The sequence below is a fragment of the Protopterus annectens genome, chromosome 16.part0, assembly GCF_019279795.1.
Source record: "Protopterus annectens isolate FY-2018-M chromosome 16.part0, PAN1.0, whole genome shotgun sequence".
Taxonomy (NCBI): Eukaryota; Metazoa; Chordata; order Ceratodontiformes; family Protopteridae; genus Protopterus; species Protopterus annectens.
In genome coordinates, this window is record NC_056750.1 from 518,203,692 (window position 1) to 518,219,896 (window position 16,205).

At 43.4% G+C, this 16,205-nt stretch overlaps 1 protein-coding gene across 1 annotated transcript in view; it reads left to right on the forward strand.

Moving 5' to 3' along the window:
• SPTAN1 (spectrin alpha, non-erythrocytic 1) overlaps positions 1 to 16,205 on the forward strand; it is a gene marked incomplete in the record, with an annotated part of 2,849,969 nt that overhangs the window by 1,833,400 nt on the left and 1,000,364 nt on the right. Inside the window, 1 exon segment of the mRNA XM_044058813.1 lies at positions 9,788 to 9,886. Coding sequence (XP_043914748.1) covers positions 9,788 to 9,886 — 99 coding nt within the window.

Sequence of the window (16,205 nt, forward strand, 5' to 3'; positions counted from 1 at the left end):
CCACTTTACAAAGATCCTATTCCAGAAAAAAAAGGGGAGGTAAGAAAATATGGTTCAGGAAATCGCTGGATTTTTATCATGATACTTCGGGGAACAGACACCTACCCTTCCCCTGAGGCAGATTGGGAGTCAACTGGAATGGACGTCTCCCCAGAGGCAGAGGTGTACTGCAGAAACAGGGTTTCCATAGTCCCTTTACTGAGAAACCCTATCTGTGCCCCTGAAAGGTTGATTGGCTGCTGCACTGTGGGAGCTTAACCTTACACCTCCAAGCCAGGCAGAACATAACTTCCAGTACATGAGTGTTGAGGGTAATCACCAGAAGTTATAGCATATCCTTTGTGTATTCATCAAAGAAAAAATTTAGACTTCCCAATACTCCACTCGATCAGCTGGAATCTGCAGTAACAGAAATTTCAAAGTTGCTAGAAAGTCATCCAACCAGTCCCCACAGACCAGTTAGAGTGTGGGGTCTATTGCAGGTTCTTTTTAACTCCATAGATGATAGGGGACAGCAGGCCAATATTGAACCTCTGATACTTCTATCAGTTTGTCAAGCAGATGCAATTCCAGAAGGCCACAGTACAGTCCATATTGCCTCTCTTGGGAAGGGACTGTTGGATGTTCTCTTTAGATCTCCAAGATGTTTACTGCCATGTTATAAAGATTCAAGATTTCTATGTTTTCGGCTGGGAGTCGGTCATTACCAAGTCAGGGCATTGCCATTCAGTCTCAAAGTCCCCCCAGTGTTCATCAAGATTGTGGCAGTGGTAATGGTTCACCTAAGGCTACAAGGGATTCAAGTCTTCCCATATGTAGGCGATTGACTCCTAACTGCTACCTCCAGAAGTCTGCTACTACAGCAACATGCATGTCAGTCATGCAAAGAGCAAACTGCCTCCTGCTCAATGCATAGAATACATAGGTGTTCTGTTCAACACAATTCAACAAATTACCAAACTTCCAGCATTAAGATTACTGTCATTTTGGCTGGTGGCTTCTCGGGTACATCAGCATTCTCGCCCAAAAGCAAGACTGATTCTTTGTTTGTTAGGCCTGATGTTCTCTGTCAATTTAGTACCACTAGCGAGATACCACATGAGTGTTACAATGGATGCTGTTGGTCCAGTGGTCACAGGGTTTTCATTCCATCTCACTCAAATATACAGCATCCTCATAAGTTGGTGGATAACTTCCCTGTCAGTGACAGAAGGGAATACCTTCCATTACTTGTTCCCCAGGCCACAAAAACCACAGACACTTCCCTTCTACAGGTGGTGGGTAAATTTCAAGGGGAAGACAGTTGAAGCATGTGGTCACCTGCGGAGGCCAAACTTCACATCAGTATCTTGGAGATGAGGGCTGTTCTTCTAGCATTGCAGGCTTTCCAAGACTTACTTACCCAAGGGTGTGATTTCCATCCAGACAGACAATATCTGTGGTGTAGTTCATCATCAGACAAAGAAGAACACGTTCATATCTTCTTTGCTGGGAGGCCATGCAAGTTTGGCAATTGGCAGTGTCTTCCAGTTGACTTTTGGTAGTAGTGCACGTATCCGGGACTCTAATGTTCTAGAGAACAGGTTGAGCAGGTCTCTTCTATTACCTCAGAACCAGTGTCTCAGACAGTGGCAGCGGAGATTTTCAGTCACTGGGGGCCAACCCTGCTGCAACCTCTTGGCCTCTTATCTAAACAACAAGTACAGCAGTTACTTTGCCCTCATCCCTCCATAGGAACAGTCACCTAGAGGTGCTTTGGTCCACACTTAGCCCCACGGGTCTCCTGTATGCTTTCCCAGTAATAGTTCTTTTAACAGAATTTATACAGAAAGCTGCGAGGTGCAAGATCACGATTATCCTCATTTCCCAGTTCTGGCCCAAGGAGGTTTGGTTTCCCTTCCTTTGAACTCGCTTGCTGTTGGATCCCATTCCTGATCATCTGATTCACCTATCCGAGATTCCTCTATTGTTTCTACATACCCTAAAACTAGCCATATGGTTTCTCCAATTTTAATGTCTAGAGATGCTAAGCCATCTTCTCCAGTAGTCCACATAATATCTTCTTAAAAACAATCAACCAGAGGGACTTAACAAAAGCAACTGGAAAAAGAATTTCTATTTTGGAGTTATTAAAAGGGTTATATCCTTTTTCTGCCCCTTTCCCATTGATACTGGTATTCCTTTCAGAACTTTTCAGCCAAGGTTCCAGTTTTTCTACTGAGTCTGCAGTGTGAGCTTACTTTGAAGTTCTTTCTTGGAAAACTCTGTTAGATGAGTTTCAAAATAAGCACTTTCATGTGTGTCACCCTTACTCATCTTCCAGAAAGACTGAGTGTCATTGTGAACAAACCCTACCTTTCTCCCAGAGGTTTAATTGGAAGTGAATCAGAGCCAATAAATTTTCTTGCCAGTATTTTTTTCCAAATTACTTTTAACAAAGGAGGATATATGCTTCATAGATTACATTAGATGTTCACAGACTTGGATTTTACTTGCACAGTACCAAAGATATTAGAAAGTCGGATCAAATTTGTCTCCTTCTCCAAAACAAAATTTGGAACACCATGTGTTGAAAATTCCACTTTCTCAGCGGCTGGTGAACTGCATTTTCTTTCTTTTTTTTTCTTTGTTTAATAAAACTGTAGTATTGTCTCCCCACTCTAATCTTAAGGTTTATTCCAGTAGGGCAACTGCTACCTCTACAGCATTGTTGAGAAGAGTTCCTATTAATGACATCTGTGCAGCAGCAATTTGGTCAACAGTCCTCACCTTCATCTCACATTACAAGTTGGATATGCAGTCTAGGCTCTTGCATCCTTTTGCTTTGCTATTCTCAGGAATGTCCTTCCATGATGTTACTCAGGTCCCTTAGGCAGCTTGGGAATCTCTCCCAAATGTAGAAACAGACAAAATTAGACAACGATGGATATGAAAGTTATGCACTTACCAGAACAGTAGATCCTTGTTGTCATTTTCATCCGGTTCAACATCCCTTCCAAATTGCCATATATACAGTCTTCTGCTGCTTGGACAGACCTTGACCAAGACCCTGTCTGCTTTAAGATCACCTTTCTGAGATTAACACACTTAAGTTATTTTCATTCCACTGTAGTTCCTTTTAGTATCAAAATATTTTTCTGTATGATTAAAATAGTTAGCAAACTTGATCTGAGGTAATTTAGACTAAAGGAGGGAATTCGGATAGGAGAGGAGTCAGTGTCTTGGATCCAAAGCTTTGGCATAAGGCACCAAGGTCGGATTCAGTCAGATATGACAACCCAATCATTGAACCAGCCAGAAATGAGACAATACAAATCTGTTATGGTAAGTACATAACTTTAGATGTTCTTCATTCCACATTGCTGCAGTCCTAACCATTGGGGTAGTCCGCTGTCCCAGTCGGCCCGAATACCAAAGTATATGGCTGACGTCGGTCAAGGCGCATTAGACTGACGTCAGTACGTCAGGGTACTAATGCGCATGACCGACGTCATATCCTCAGTCTTTTTTGCCGCATGGTCCGATGCAGAAGCAGTTTTGCGAGTGCAGGTTGGCGTTCTGAAATTTTCTGAAGTCGGAGTTTCAGACCGAATCAAAGTTGGCTAAGTACCCCGTTGGGGAATATTTTGGTATTTTCTTGCCTCAGTATTTAACCGGATGTCAGAAAAAGTGAATAACTGTATTTCTTGTGGGAAACAGATACCTCATAGGGATTACCATACCTTGTGTATACCTTGTTTAGGGCCTGAGCACGACGTTGTTGGATGCCGCTCTTGTGCTAGATTTAACAAACGCACTATTAAGAGAAGGTTAGACTGTGCCAGGTTAGTTTTTGGGAAGCGTTGTAATTATAAAATGCCGTCGGATGCTAAACGCAAGGACAAAGCAGCAAAGCCTAGGGTGGAAGAACCGCAGTCCCGGACGGCGGTTCTTTAGAAGGCTCTGTGGAGCCGGAGGTTTTACCAGGAGTTTCTTTAGAGTCTCAGGGAGAGACTTTACTGTTACAGGATGTGTCCTCTCAGGAGGTAGGCCAGGCTGAAGGGGCTTCTCAGGTGGCTGTTCTTCCCTCTATTCCTAAGGTGGTTAGAGCCTCCCCTTCTGTTTCCAAGGCTTCTTTGAGAGGCAGGCCAGGTTTAACTTCAGTGGGGGTTTCTCCTAGCTCTTCAGGATCTTTGCCTAAGAAACATATGCTTAAAATGGCAGGGGATTTGATTACTATGATTAGAGGCTCTATGCCCCCTCCTGATAAGAGGCCCAGGGTGGAGCCTGAGTTTGAGAGTTTTGAGCAGTGTTCGGAGGCTTCTGAGTCTTCAGCTGAAGACTTGCAGGAGTATCCTCCTTATTCTGATTCTGATGTGGATGATTCTACTCCGTCAGCTTCTCCTCCTGAGGATTTTTCATTTTCAGAGACTCTGCATTCCATGAGGGAGCATTTTAAATGGGAAGGCCAAGATTTCTCTGATTCCAGGAAGAGGCTTAGGGAATTCTTGTTTTACCCCAGCATAGGCCTTTAGCTATACCTCCTGTTCTGAATGTGGTGGAAGATGTTTTTGCAGAGGCTTCCCTAAACCCTGATTCTTTGCCTCCTGCCCCAGTTAAACCTGATAGGTACTATAGGGTGCCTGAAGCTCACAAGTATCTTTTAAGAGTCCTAGGGCAGACCCGGAAACTGTCTCTCAGGGGCCTAAAGGTGTTAAGGCTTCTGTTGTTAAAAATCCTGTTCCTCCTGATAAAGAGGCAAGGGCTTTGGATAGATGGGGAAAGAAAGTGTATACTTCTTCCACTTTAGCCATGAGGGCGTTGAATTGCCAGTTTCACATGTTAAAATATCAAAATTATCTCCTTTCACAATTGAAGTCTAAGGTGGATGCTCTGGCGGAAGGTATTGAGTGTAAAGAGTTGCAGGATTTAGTTCATGTGTCTGAACAGGTGGGTAAGCTTTCACTGCAATGTGGTTTTGATGCTGTGCAGGCCTCCTCGAGGGTGGCTGCCACTGGTTCTGTTCTTCGTAGGCACGCCTGGTTGAGGGATCAGAATTTAGCTGAGCATGTTAAGACAAGGATTTTGGATGCTCCTTTACAGTCTGACGTGTTGTTTGGTTCGCCTGTGGAAGCAGTTTTAAAGAAAATGGAGGACAAGGCTAAGTCTATGCAAATTGTTAAAGATTTTTTGCAGGTGCAGCCTCCGAAGTTTAGTAGAAATTGGCCTACTAAGGGATGGACATATCCTGCTTATGATTCCCAGTCTAGGGGTAGGTCTAGACGTGGTAGGGGCAGAGCTCAAGGTTCTTTTAGGCCTAGAACAGGGAGTTCACCTGCTCAGACTTCTGGTGAGGGCAGGGGTCAGTCCTTTCGTAAACAGACCCAATGACCTGCCTTTTCAGCTGCCAGTGCATTCTCGCCTGGCAGCACCTTTGGGAGGAAGGCTGGCTCTTTTCAAAGAAAATTGGGATTTAATTACCCAAGACAGATGGGTTTTGGATATCATTCACCACGGTTACAGGTTTTATTTCCATACCTTGCCTCCTTTCAAAGGCATGCCAGACATTCCTCCTCTACAAAGAAAAGAGGCTCACAAGCAAATTTCTCTGTTACTCCAAATAGGGGCCATTCAGCCAGTCCCTGTGCCAGAAAGGGGCCTAGGATTTTATTCTTGCCTGTTCCTAGTACCAAAGAAGGGGGACACGTGGAGACCAATTTTGGATTTATCTATCCTCAACACTTATCTGGACATTCCCAAGTTCAAAATGTTGACGTTACAACAGCTTTTACCTCTGCTGGGCAAAGATCACTGGATGGTAACTTTAGATCTCAAGGAGGCTTACCTTCATGTGCCTATCAGACTGACTTGCAGGAAGTATCTACGTTTTCGAGCTGGAAATTCCCATTATCAGTTCTCTGCATTGCCCTTTGGCTTATCTACTGCGCCCAGAGTATTCACAAAGGTTCTGGCTCCAGTGATAGCTTACTTCAGGCTAAAAGGAATTCAAATCTATCCTTACTTGGACGACTGCCTGATTCTGGCTCAAGAAAAGGAAGACCTTTACAGCATTTGGAATATGTGATAGCAGTGCTAAGATGCCTAGGGTATTCTGTGAACGAAATAAAGTCCAGTCTAGTACCCTCTCAAGACATGTGCTTTCTGGGTGTGAGACTGAATACAGCAGCCCAGATGGCCTTTTAACCCCGGACAAACAAAAGAATCTTTCCATTTACTTCCATCAACTATCTCTTCAGTCCGGGCTGACTGCAAGGACAGTCCTTCAAGCCTTAGGGTTCATGGCATCTTGTATTCTGGTGCTTCCCAATGCCAAACTGCATATGAGGAAGCTGCAATGGTATCTCAAAAATGTATGGACACAGCACTGCCAGGATTTGGACACTGTCATTCAAATAATACCTTGCATTCAACAGGAATTTTTGTGGTGGGCTCAGGAATGTCACCTAAACAAGGGACTCTCTGTGACCCTGCCAGAGTCGAGTCAGATTCTAACGACAGATGCCTCAGACATTGCTTGGGGAGCTCATCTAAATGGAAAGTGGATACAAGACAAGTGGCCTGCCAGACTACAGCATCTACATATCAACATGAAGGAGATGTTAGCAGTCCAGTTTGCATTAATGGCTTTCAAGGAGTTACTTCTTCCAGGGCAGGTGTTGATTCTAACAGACAACACAACTGTCATGTGGTACATCAACAAACAAGGGGGAACACATTCTTACCCGTTGTGCAGGCAAGCAATGATTTTATGGGAGACTGCGCTCAGCTTGCAACTAACTCTTCAGGCAAGGTTTCTGCCGGAGCACAGAACTCCTTAGCAGATGTGTTAAGCAGACAAATCATGGATCCCCACGAGTGGAAACTGGATCTTCATGTATTTCGAAATTGACAGTGTCATGGGGAACTCCAGACATAGATCTGTTCGCTTCTCCACTAAACCACCAGCTGCCAAAGTTTTGCACAAAGAGGTTTCATCACACAGCTTGGAAAGTGGATGCTCTTTCTTTCAGTTGGAAAAATCTTCATGTGTATGCCTTTCCACCTCTGCCTCTTCTCCCAAAGGTGCTCCTAAAGGTCAGACAAGACAAGCCAAGGATGATTTTAATAGCTCCAGATTGGCCTCGCAACACTGGTACCCATTACTGAGGAGTCTGGTAAGGAAGCCTCCATGGCCTTTACCTTTGATTCCACACCTGTTGTCTCAGAGGGACGGTCACCTGCTCAATGTCAAGCTTCACTCTCTTCATCTAACAGCCTGGCATATTCTGTTTTGAAACACAGCAGGTCTCAACTTCCTCAACAAGTTTTAAATGTGATTATGGAAGCCAGAAGACCTAGTACAAGGAAAGTGTACGCAGAAAAATGGAAGAGATTTTTATTTTGGAGTGCAGCAAAAAATTTGGAGATTTCTGAGCCTAATTTGAGTGTGGCTCTTCAATATCTTACTGAGTTATTGGACAAAGGTTTGTCTTTCTCTTCCATTAAGATTCATGCTGCAGCAATTTCAGCTCACTATGATTGTGACCCACCATTGTTTTCGCATCCTTTGTTCAAGCAATTTCTTAGAGGAGCAAAGAATATAAGACCCCCACGTAGAGCTCCTACTCCTGCTTGGGATCTCAATTTTGTGTTGGAGAAACTTACTCTACAACCTTTTGAGCCTCGCTACTGCTGAATTGAAATACTTGTCATGGAAGACTGCTTTTTTGTTGGGCATTACTTCTGCAAGAAGGGTTTCTGAATTGCAGGCCCTTATGGCGGTAGAGCCTTTTTTGATTTTTCATAAGGATAGGGTATCATTACGTACTAATCCTTCCTTTATGCCTAAGGTGGTTTCTAGTGTGGCTTTAAACCAAACTATTCATTTGCCTACTTTTTATGCAGATCCCCAAAATAAGGGGAAAAGATTTTGCACACTTTAGATGTACACAGGCAATTGCGTTATTATTTAAGCAGGACTAAGGATTTTAGGCAGTCTCAGCAGTTGTTTGTTTCTTTTTGCTTTGAGTTCTCAGGGCAAGCCTGTGTCAAAACAAACTATTTCTAAGTGGATTGGGTTTTGCATTGCATTTTGTTATTCCCATCATGGCAAGCAGATTCCAGCTGGGATTAGGCCTCATTCCACTAGGGCTACTGCCACTTCAACAGCATTTCTAAGGGGGGTGGCAACTAAGGATATTTTGGAGGCAGCTACTTGGAGTTCAGTGCATACTTTCTCTAAGCATTATCACCTTCCTCTCTACTCTAAATCTAGGGCTGGTTTTGCCACAGCTATTTTGCAAGGCATGTTGACAGCTCCTGCTTCCTTATGATTTGCCAGCCTCCCTTACCTCTGCTTTGGGATTCTACCCAATGGTTAGGACTGCAGCAGTGTGGAATGAAGAACATAGTACAATTTTGTACCTACCATAAATGTAGATGTTCGAGGATCCACATTGCTGCAGTCCAATTTACCCTCCCTCCTTCCCCTCTGTGTTTAGGGGTGGTTGTGTAGGTGAAGTTATACTCTTGTAATTTTGTATATATTGTACATATTTTTGGTGCAGGAATGTTTGGGGTTTTTGGTTTTGGCCTTGTCTTTTTAGGGTCTTCTGACATCTGGGGCAAGAAAAGACTGAGGATATGACGTCGGTCATGCGCATTAGTACCCTGACGTACTGACGTCAGTCTAATGCGCCTTGACCGACGTCAGCCATATACTTTGGTATTCGGGCCGACTGGGACAGCGGACTACCCCAATGGTTAGGACTGCAGCAATGTGGATCCTCGAACATCTACATTTATGGTAGGTACAAAACTGTACTTTTATGATGATGTCAGTGCATCTTGTATGTTGGCAGCTTCAGGGTCAGTGGTAAGTAAACATTCTTTTCTGAGGACTAACCCCCTATTGGCCCATTTTAAAGTTCAACTAGTTAATGCCCCACTTGGAGGAGTTGGATTCCTGCCCTTGCAGAACAGTTTTTTTTTTTTTTGGGGGGGGGGGGGCAAGACAGTGCTGTCAGTGAAACTGTTGGTCCACTCCCATGCTCCTACCTATAGAAGAAATTATCCCAAGAAAAGTCTGTCCTGTTGAGGCTGACTGAAGGAAAACAGAAAAGGAGGATGAGAGGCCAATGCAAGAAAAATGTGAAACTCAGAAAAGGGTTTCCAAGCCTGAAGGCCCAAGACCCTGAGAAGAAACAGCTAATGATGTAACAGAGTTTTTCTTTAAGTCCATCTCCCTGAATTTTATCCCAGCCTATCCCCAATGTCCCTCTAATCACACTGCCTCCTGCAAGCCCCACTAATCAAAAAGTTAAAGGCTGCCTAGGCCATTTTTTGAGAGTGAGAAAATCATCACGGAGGAGAACCGAGTCCTGAACATTTACCTGAGGAGTGCAGCCAGTTATATTTCATAAAAAAAGGCAAATGTTCTTACAACTCTTCCCTTTGCCCAGAGAGCAGAGACATTTTGATCTTTTGTGAGAAGGGACTCACAACCAGAACAGAGCAGAAGAGTTTTCTTAAGACTGCTCCTAGTCTGAAAAAAAAATAGACTACTCCTGTTTCCAAGAAAGTATGTTTTTTGGAGTTCAGTCTTAGATTTGTCAAAAGTAAAGTTTGTAAAGGTTCTACAATTCAAAATGCTAACATTTAAGGAGATTGTGTTTTGTTAAGCAGACTTTTACAGCAATTTACAGCAATTTACTTTTGTTTTTTTCATGTTGTTCTTGTATCACAGTCAATATTGTACAGAGAAGTATGATTGTAATGCATAATCAGATTTGTGTTTTTATTTTTTCAGGGGTTACTGAAAAAACATGAAGCATTCGAAACCGATTTCACTGTACACAAGGATAGAGTGAATGATGTTTGTTCCAGTGGAGAGGGTCTCATCAAGAAGGTGGGTATTTTTTTTATTTTGACTGCTGGTTTACTTTATAAAGTTTCGAATCATAACAGCATTGTAATGACAGTATTGTGTAGACAATCCTATTGTCATACATCTGAATTAAACCCATTTTAATGATTAGAAGCTGCCTGGCATCCATACCTCTGTTTCTCAACTCAAGCATTCTGTTCAGTGCTAAAAATAATGGTTAGGGGCAAAGACCCAAAAATCAAGGACAATTTGTAAATATTACTGTAATTCATTTAAGTTGGTAACAGAAGAACAGTTTTTCATCAACATACATTTTCCGAACAAAAAGAAGTATAAAATTATTTGGCTTTGTTGACTGACTGACTAATCTTCAGTAAAGTGCTAGAAAATCAAAAATGTTATGAGGAACAATGCAAACAATGAGGCAAATCAGGGACAGTTGAGAGGTATGCTAGCGTCCCAGCAACAGTGATACTATGAATTCGGCAGGAAACTTTGCATTTGCTGGCATCCTATCATGTTGGGGGGGGGGCAGATATTGAGGTTACTACCTCTGATGCACTCTTTTTTGTGGTGGAGTTTGAGGTTTGCATCACAGTGAAAACATGCTGGGCAAATACACTTCATTTTACCTTGCCTGGGTTGGGAGAAGGACAGGAACTGAACTGCTTGGATGATGCGCCACAGTTTGTGACTGAACTGCCATGACACTCCATTCTGCCATTACTGACCCTTATTCTACCCATGGATTACCAGAATTGTTTAAAAAATATATTCTATGTCCATTTAGAACCTGGAATTAAGCCATCATTAGAAGAAGGTAAAGTAGATCACATAAGACGAACTAGTTAAGGTTTACAGTAAAAAAAAAAAAAAATACTGCTGCAGTACAATTCTTTATATATGGGGAATTAACTGTAGGCAGATGCCCATCCTTTTAACCTGCTTTTAGAGTTTTCAGATATGCATGGAGATGAGGCTTGTATGCCCTTTTCCTTCTCATTCCGTTGCCTTCACTGTGGGTATCACCATAAAAAGTTGTGCAGCCATCTTTAGTTTTTTTTTGCTCTTGGGAGTATTTGGTTGTGGGTATGTCAGCTACTTTTGAGTGGCTTCACAGGGTAACATGTATGAAGTAAATGATTTTGTTTTTCCTAATTAGTAGAGCTTTGTTTATTTTTTGAGAGACCCATGACATTCCTAAAAAGATTTCTAACAACTGAACTGAAGGAGACAAGATTTCCCTGATGGATTACAGTCTCTATTACCATTTTTGCTTGCTGTGTATTCCCAGGTCCAGTGCCCCAGATTTCCACTTCCCCACCTAACTTCTTCCATTCAGAGAAAGACAGTGGGTGTTCAGCTTCCCTAGGGAGCCAAGCCTCAAGCACAGAATTTCTGCATATAGTCCAACACTGGTTCACAGGCATCCATAGATCATCAGTCAGACCAGACACTATATGCTGTATGGCTTCATCGTATGGATTTAAGATTTAATTGAGCAAACCACTGATGGAGTTCAGACCATTTTATCTTAGTGAGGAGGGGCAAGCACTGATGTTCTTCATCTCACATTGCTGCAGTCCTGACACTTGGGTAGTCCGCTGTCCCAGTCGGCCCGAATACCAAAGTATAAGGCTGACGTCGGTCAAGGCGCATTAATCTGACGTCAGGACGTCAGGGTACAAATGCGCATGACCGACGTCATTTCCTCAGTCTTTTTTGCCGCATGGTCCGATGCAGAAGCAGTTTTGCAAGTGCAGGTTGGCGTTCTGAGATTTTCGAAGTCGGAGTTTCAGACCGAATCCAAGTTGGCTAAGTACCCGTTGGAATATTTTGTTTTTTTCTTGCCTCAGTATTTTACCGGATGTCAGAAAAAGTGAATAACTGTATTTCTTGTGGGAAACAGATACCTCATAGGGATTACCATACCTTGTGTATACCTTGCTTAGGGCCTGAGCACGACGTTGTTGGCTGTAGCTCTTGTGCTAGATTTAACAAACGCACTATAAAGAGAAGATTAGATTGTGCCAGGTTAGTTTTGGGAAGCGGTGTAATTATAAAATGCCGTCGGATGCTCCGGCGCCGCTTCAAAAGCGCAAGGACAAAACAACAAAGCCTAGGCTGGAAGAACCGTCCCATCGGACGCCGGTTCTTTAGAGGGCTCGGTGGAGCCAGAGGTTCAGCCAGAAATTTCTTTGGAATCCCAGGAGAGACTTTATTACTGCAAGATGTTACCTCTCAGGAGGTAGGCCAGGCGGAAGGGGCTTCTCAGGTAGCTGTTCTTCCCTCCTTCCTAAGGTGGTTAGGCCCTCCTGCTGTTTCCAAGGCTTCTCCCAGGGGCAGGCCAGGTTTTGTTTCAGGTGTTACCCCTAGTTCTTCAGGGTCTGTACCTAAGAAGCATATGCTTAAGATGGCAGAAGATTTGATTACAATGATTAGAGGTTCTATGCCCCTCCTGATAAGAGGCCTAGGGTGGAACCTGAGCTTGGGAGTTTTGAGCAGTGTTCGGATGCTTCTGAGTCTTCTGAAGACTTGCAGGAGTATTCCCTTACTCTGATTCTGATGTAGATGATTCTACTCCTTCTGCTTCTCCTCCTGAGGATTTTTCATTTTCAGAGACTCTTCATTCCATGAGGGAGCATTTTAAATGGGAAGGTCAGGATTTCTCTGATTCCAGGAAAAGGCTTAGGGAATTTTTGTTTCTACCCCAGCATAGGCCTTTAGCTATACCTCCTGTTCTGGATGTGGTGGAGGATGTTTTGCAGAGGCTTCTCTGAACCCTGATTCTTTGCCTCCTGCTCCAGTTAAACCGGATAGATATTATAGGGTGCCTGAAGCTCATAAGTATCTTTTTAAGAGTCCTAGGGCAGACCCAGAAACTGTTTCTCAGGGGCCTAAAGGTGTTAAGGCTTCTGTTGTTAAAAATCCTGTTCCTCCTGATAAAGAGGCAAGGGCTTTGGATAGATGGGGAAAGAAAGTGTATACTTCTTCCACTTTGGCCATGAGAGCTTTGAATTGCCAGTTTCACATGTTGAAATACCAAAATTATCTCCTTTCACAATTAAAGTCTAAGGTAGATGCTTTGGCGGAAGGTATTGAGTGTAAAGAGTTGCAGGATTTAGTTCATGTTTCTGAACAGGTGGGTAAGCATTCTTTGCAATGTGGTTTTGATGCTGTGCAGGCCTCTTCGAGGGTGGCTGCCACTGGTTCGGTTCTTCGAGGCACGCCTGGCTTAGGGATCAGAATTTAGCTGAGCATGTGAAGACAAGGATTTTAGATGCTCCTTTACAATCTGATGTGTTGTTTGGTTCGCCTGTGGAAGCAGTTCTAAAGAAAATGGAAGACAAGGCTAAGTCTATGCAGACTGTTAAAGATTTTGCAGGTTCAGCCTCCAAGTTTAGTAGAAATTGGCCTACCAAGGGGTGGACATATCCTGCTTATGATTCCCAGTCTAGGGGTAGGTCTAGGCGTGGTAGGGGCAGAGCTCAAAGTTCTTTTAGGCCTAGAACAGGGAGTTCTCCTGCTCAGTCTTCTGGTGAGGGCAGGGGTCAGTCCTTTCGTAAACAGACCCAATGACCTGCCTTTTCAGCTGCCAGAATCTTCTCGTCTGGCAGCACCTTTGGGAGGAAGGTTGGCACTTTTCAAAGAAAACTGGAGTTTAATTACCCAAGACAGATGGGTATTGGATATCATTCACCACGGTTACAGGTTTTATTTCCATACCTTGCCTCCTTTCAAAGGCATGCCAGACATTCCTCCTCAACAAAGGAAAGAGGCTCACAGGCAAATTTCTCTGTTGCTCCAAATAGGGGCCATTCAGCTGGTTCCTGTGCCAGAAAGGGGCCTAGGATTTTATTCTCGCCTGTTCCTAGTACCAAAAAGGGGAACACGTGGAGACCAATTTTGGATCTGTCTATCCTCAACACTTATCTGGACATTCCCAAGTTCAAAATGTTGACGTTACAACAGCTTTTACCTCTGCTGGGCAAAGATCACTGGATGGTAACTTTGGATCTCAAGGAAGCTTACCTTCATGTTCCTATCAGACTAATTTGCAGGAAGTATCTGCGTTTTCGAGCTGGGAATTCTCATTATCAGTACTCTGCATTGCCCTTTGGCTTATCTACTGCGCCCAGAGTATTCACAAAGGTTCTGGCTCCAGTGATAGCTTTCTTCAGGCTAAAAGGAATACAAATCTATCCTTATTTGGACGATTGCCTGCTTCTGGCTCAAGGAAGGGACGTGCTTCTTCAGCATTTGGAATATGTGATAGCAGTGCTAAGATGCCTAGGGTATTCTGTGAACAAAATAAAGTCCAGTCTAGTACCCTCTCAAGACATGTGCTTTCTGGGTGTGAGACTGAATACAGCAACAGATGGCCTTTTAACCCCGGACAAACAAAAGAATCTTTCTCTTTACTTCCATCAACTATCTCATCAGTCCGGGCTGACTGCAAGGACAGTCCTTCAAGCCTTAGGGTTCATGGCATCTTGTATTCTGGTACTTCCCAATGCCAAACTGCATATGAGGAAGCTACAATGGTATGTCAAAGATGTATGGACACAGCACTGCCAGGATTTGGACACTGTCATTCAAATAATACCTTGCATTCAGAAGGAATTTTTGTGGTGGGCTCAGGAATGTCACCTAAACAAGGGACTCTCTGTGACCCGGCCAGAGGCGAGTCAGATTCTAACGACAGATGCCTCAGACACAGCTTGGGGAGCTCATCTGAATGGAAAGTGGATACAAGACAAGTGGCCTGCCAGACTGCAGCATTTACATATCAACATGAAGGAGATGTTAGCAGTCCAGTTTGCATTACTGGCTTTCAAGGATTTACTTCTTCCAGGGCAGGTGTTGATTCTAACAGACAACACAACTGTCATGTGGTACATCAACAAACAAGGGGGAACACATTCTTATCCTCTATGCAGGCAAGCAATGATTTTGTGGGAGACTGCATTAAGCTTGCAACTGAATCTTCAAGCAAGGTTTCTGCCAGGAGCACAGAACTCCTTAGCAGATGTGTTAAGCAGGCAAATCATGGATCCCCACGAGTGGAAACTGGATCTTCATGTATTTCAGACATTGACAGTGTCCTGGGGAACTCCAGACATAGATCTGTTTGCTTCTCCACTAAACCACCAGCTGCCAAAGTTTTGCACAAAAAGGTTTCATCACACAGCCTGGAAAGTGGATGCTCTTTCTTTCAGTTGGAAAAATCTTCATGTGTATGCCTTTCCACCTCTGCCTCTCCTCCCAAAGGTACTCCTAAAGGTCAGACAAGACAAGCCAAGGATGATTTTAATAGCTCCAGATTGGCCTCGGCAGCACTGGTACCCATTACTGAGGAGTCTGGTAAGGAAGCCTCCATGGCCCTTACCTTTGATTCCACACCTATTGTCTCAGAAGGACGGGCATCTACTCAATGTCAAGCTTCACTCTCTTCATCTAACAGCCTGGCATATTCTGTTTTGAACCATAGCAGGTCTCAGCTTCCTCAACAAGTTTTGAATGTGATTATGGAAGCCAGAAGACCTAGTACAAGGAAAGTGTACGCAGGAAAATGGAAGAGATTTTTATTTTGGTGTGCAGCAAAGGATTTGTATGTTTCTGAGCCAAATTTGAGTGTGGCTCTTCAATATCTTACTGAGTTATTGGACAAAGGTTTGTCTTTCTCTTCCATTAAGATTCATGCTGCAGCAATTTCAGCTCACTATGATTGTGACCCACCATTGTTTTCTCATCCTTTGTTCAAGCAATTTCTTAGAGGGGCAAAGAATATAAGACCCCCACGTAGAGCTCCTACTCCTGCTTGGGACCTCAATTTTGTGTTGGAGAAACTCACTCTACAACCTTTTGAGCCTGCAGCTACTGCTGAATTGAAATATTTGTCATGGAAGACTGCTTTTTTGTTAGCCATTACTTCTGCAAGAAGGGTGTCTGAATTGCAGGCTCTTATGGCGGTTGAGCCTTTCCTGATTTTTCATAAGGATAGGGTATCTTTACGTACTAATCCTTCCTTTATGCCTAAAGTGGTTTCTAGTGTGGCTTTAAACCAAACTATTCATTTGCCTACCTTTTATGCAAATCCCCAAAATAAGGGGGAAAAGATTTTGCACACTTTAGATGTACACAGGCAATTACATTATTATTTAAGCAGGACTAAGGATTTTAGGCAGTCTCAGCAGTTTTGTTTCTTTTGCTTTGTGTTCTCAGGGTAAGCCTGTGTCAAAACAAACTATTTCTAAGTGGATTGGGTTTTGCATTACTTTCTGTTACTCCCATCATGGCAAGGAGATTCCAGCTGGGATTAGGCCTCATTCCACTAGGG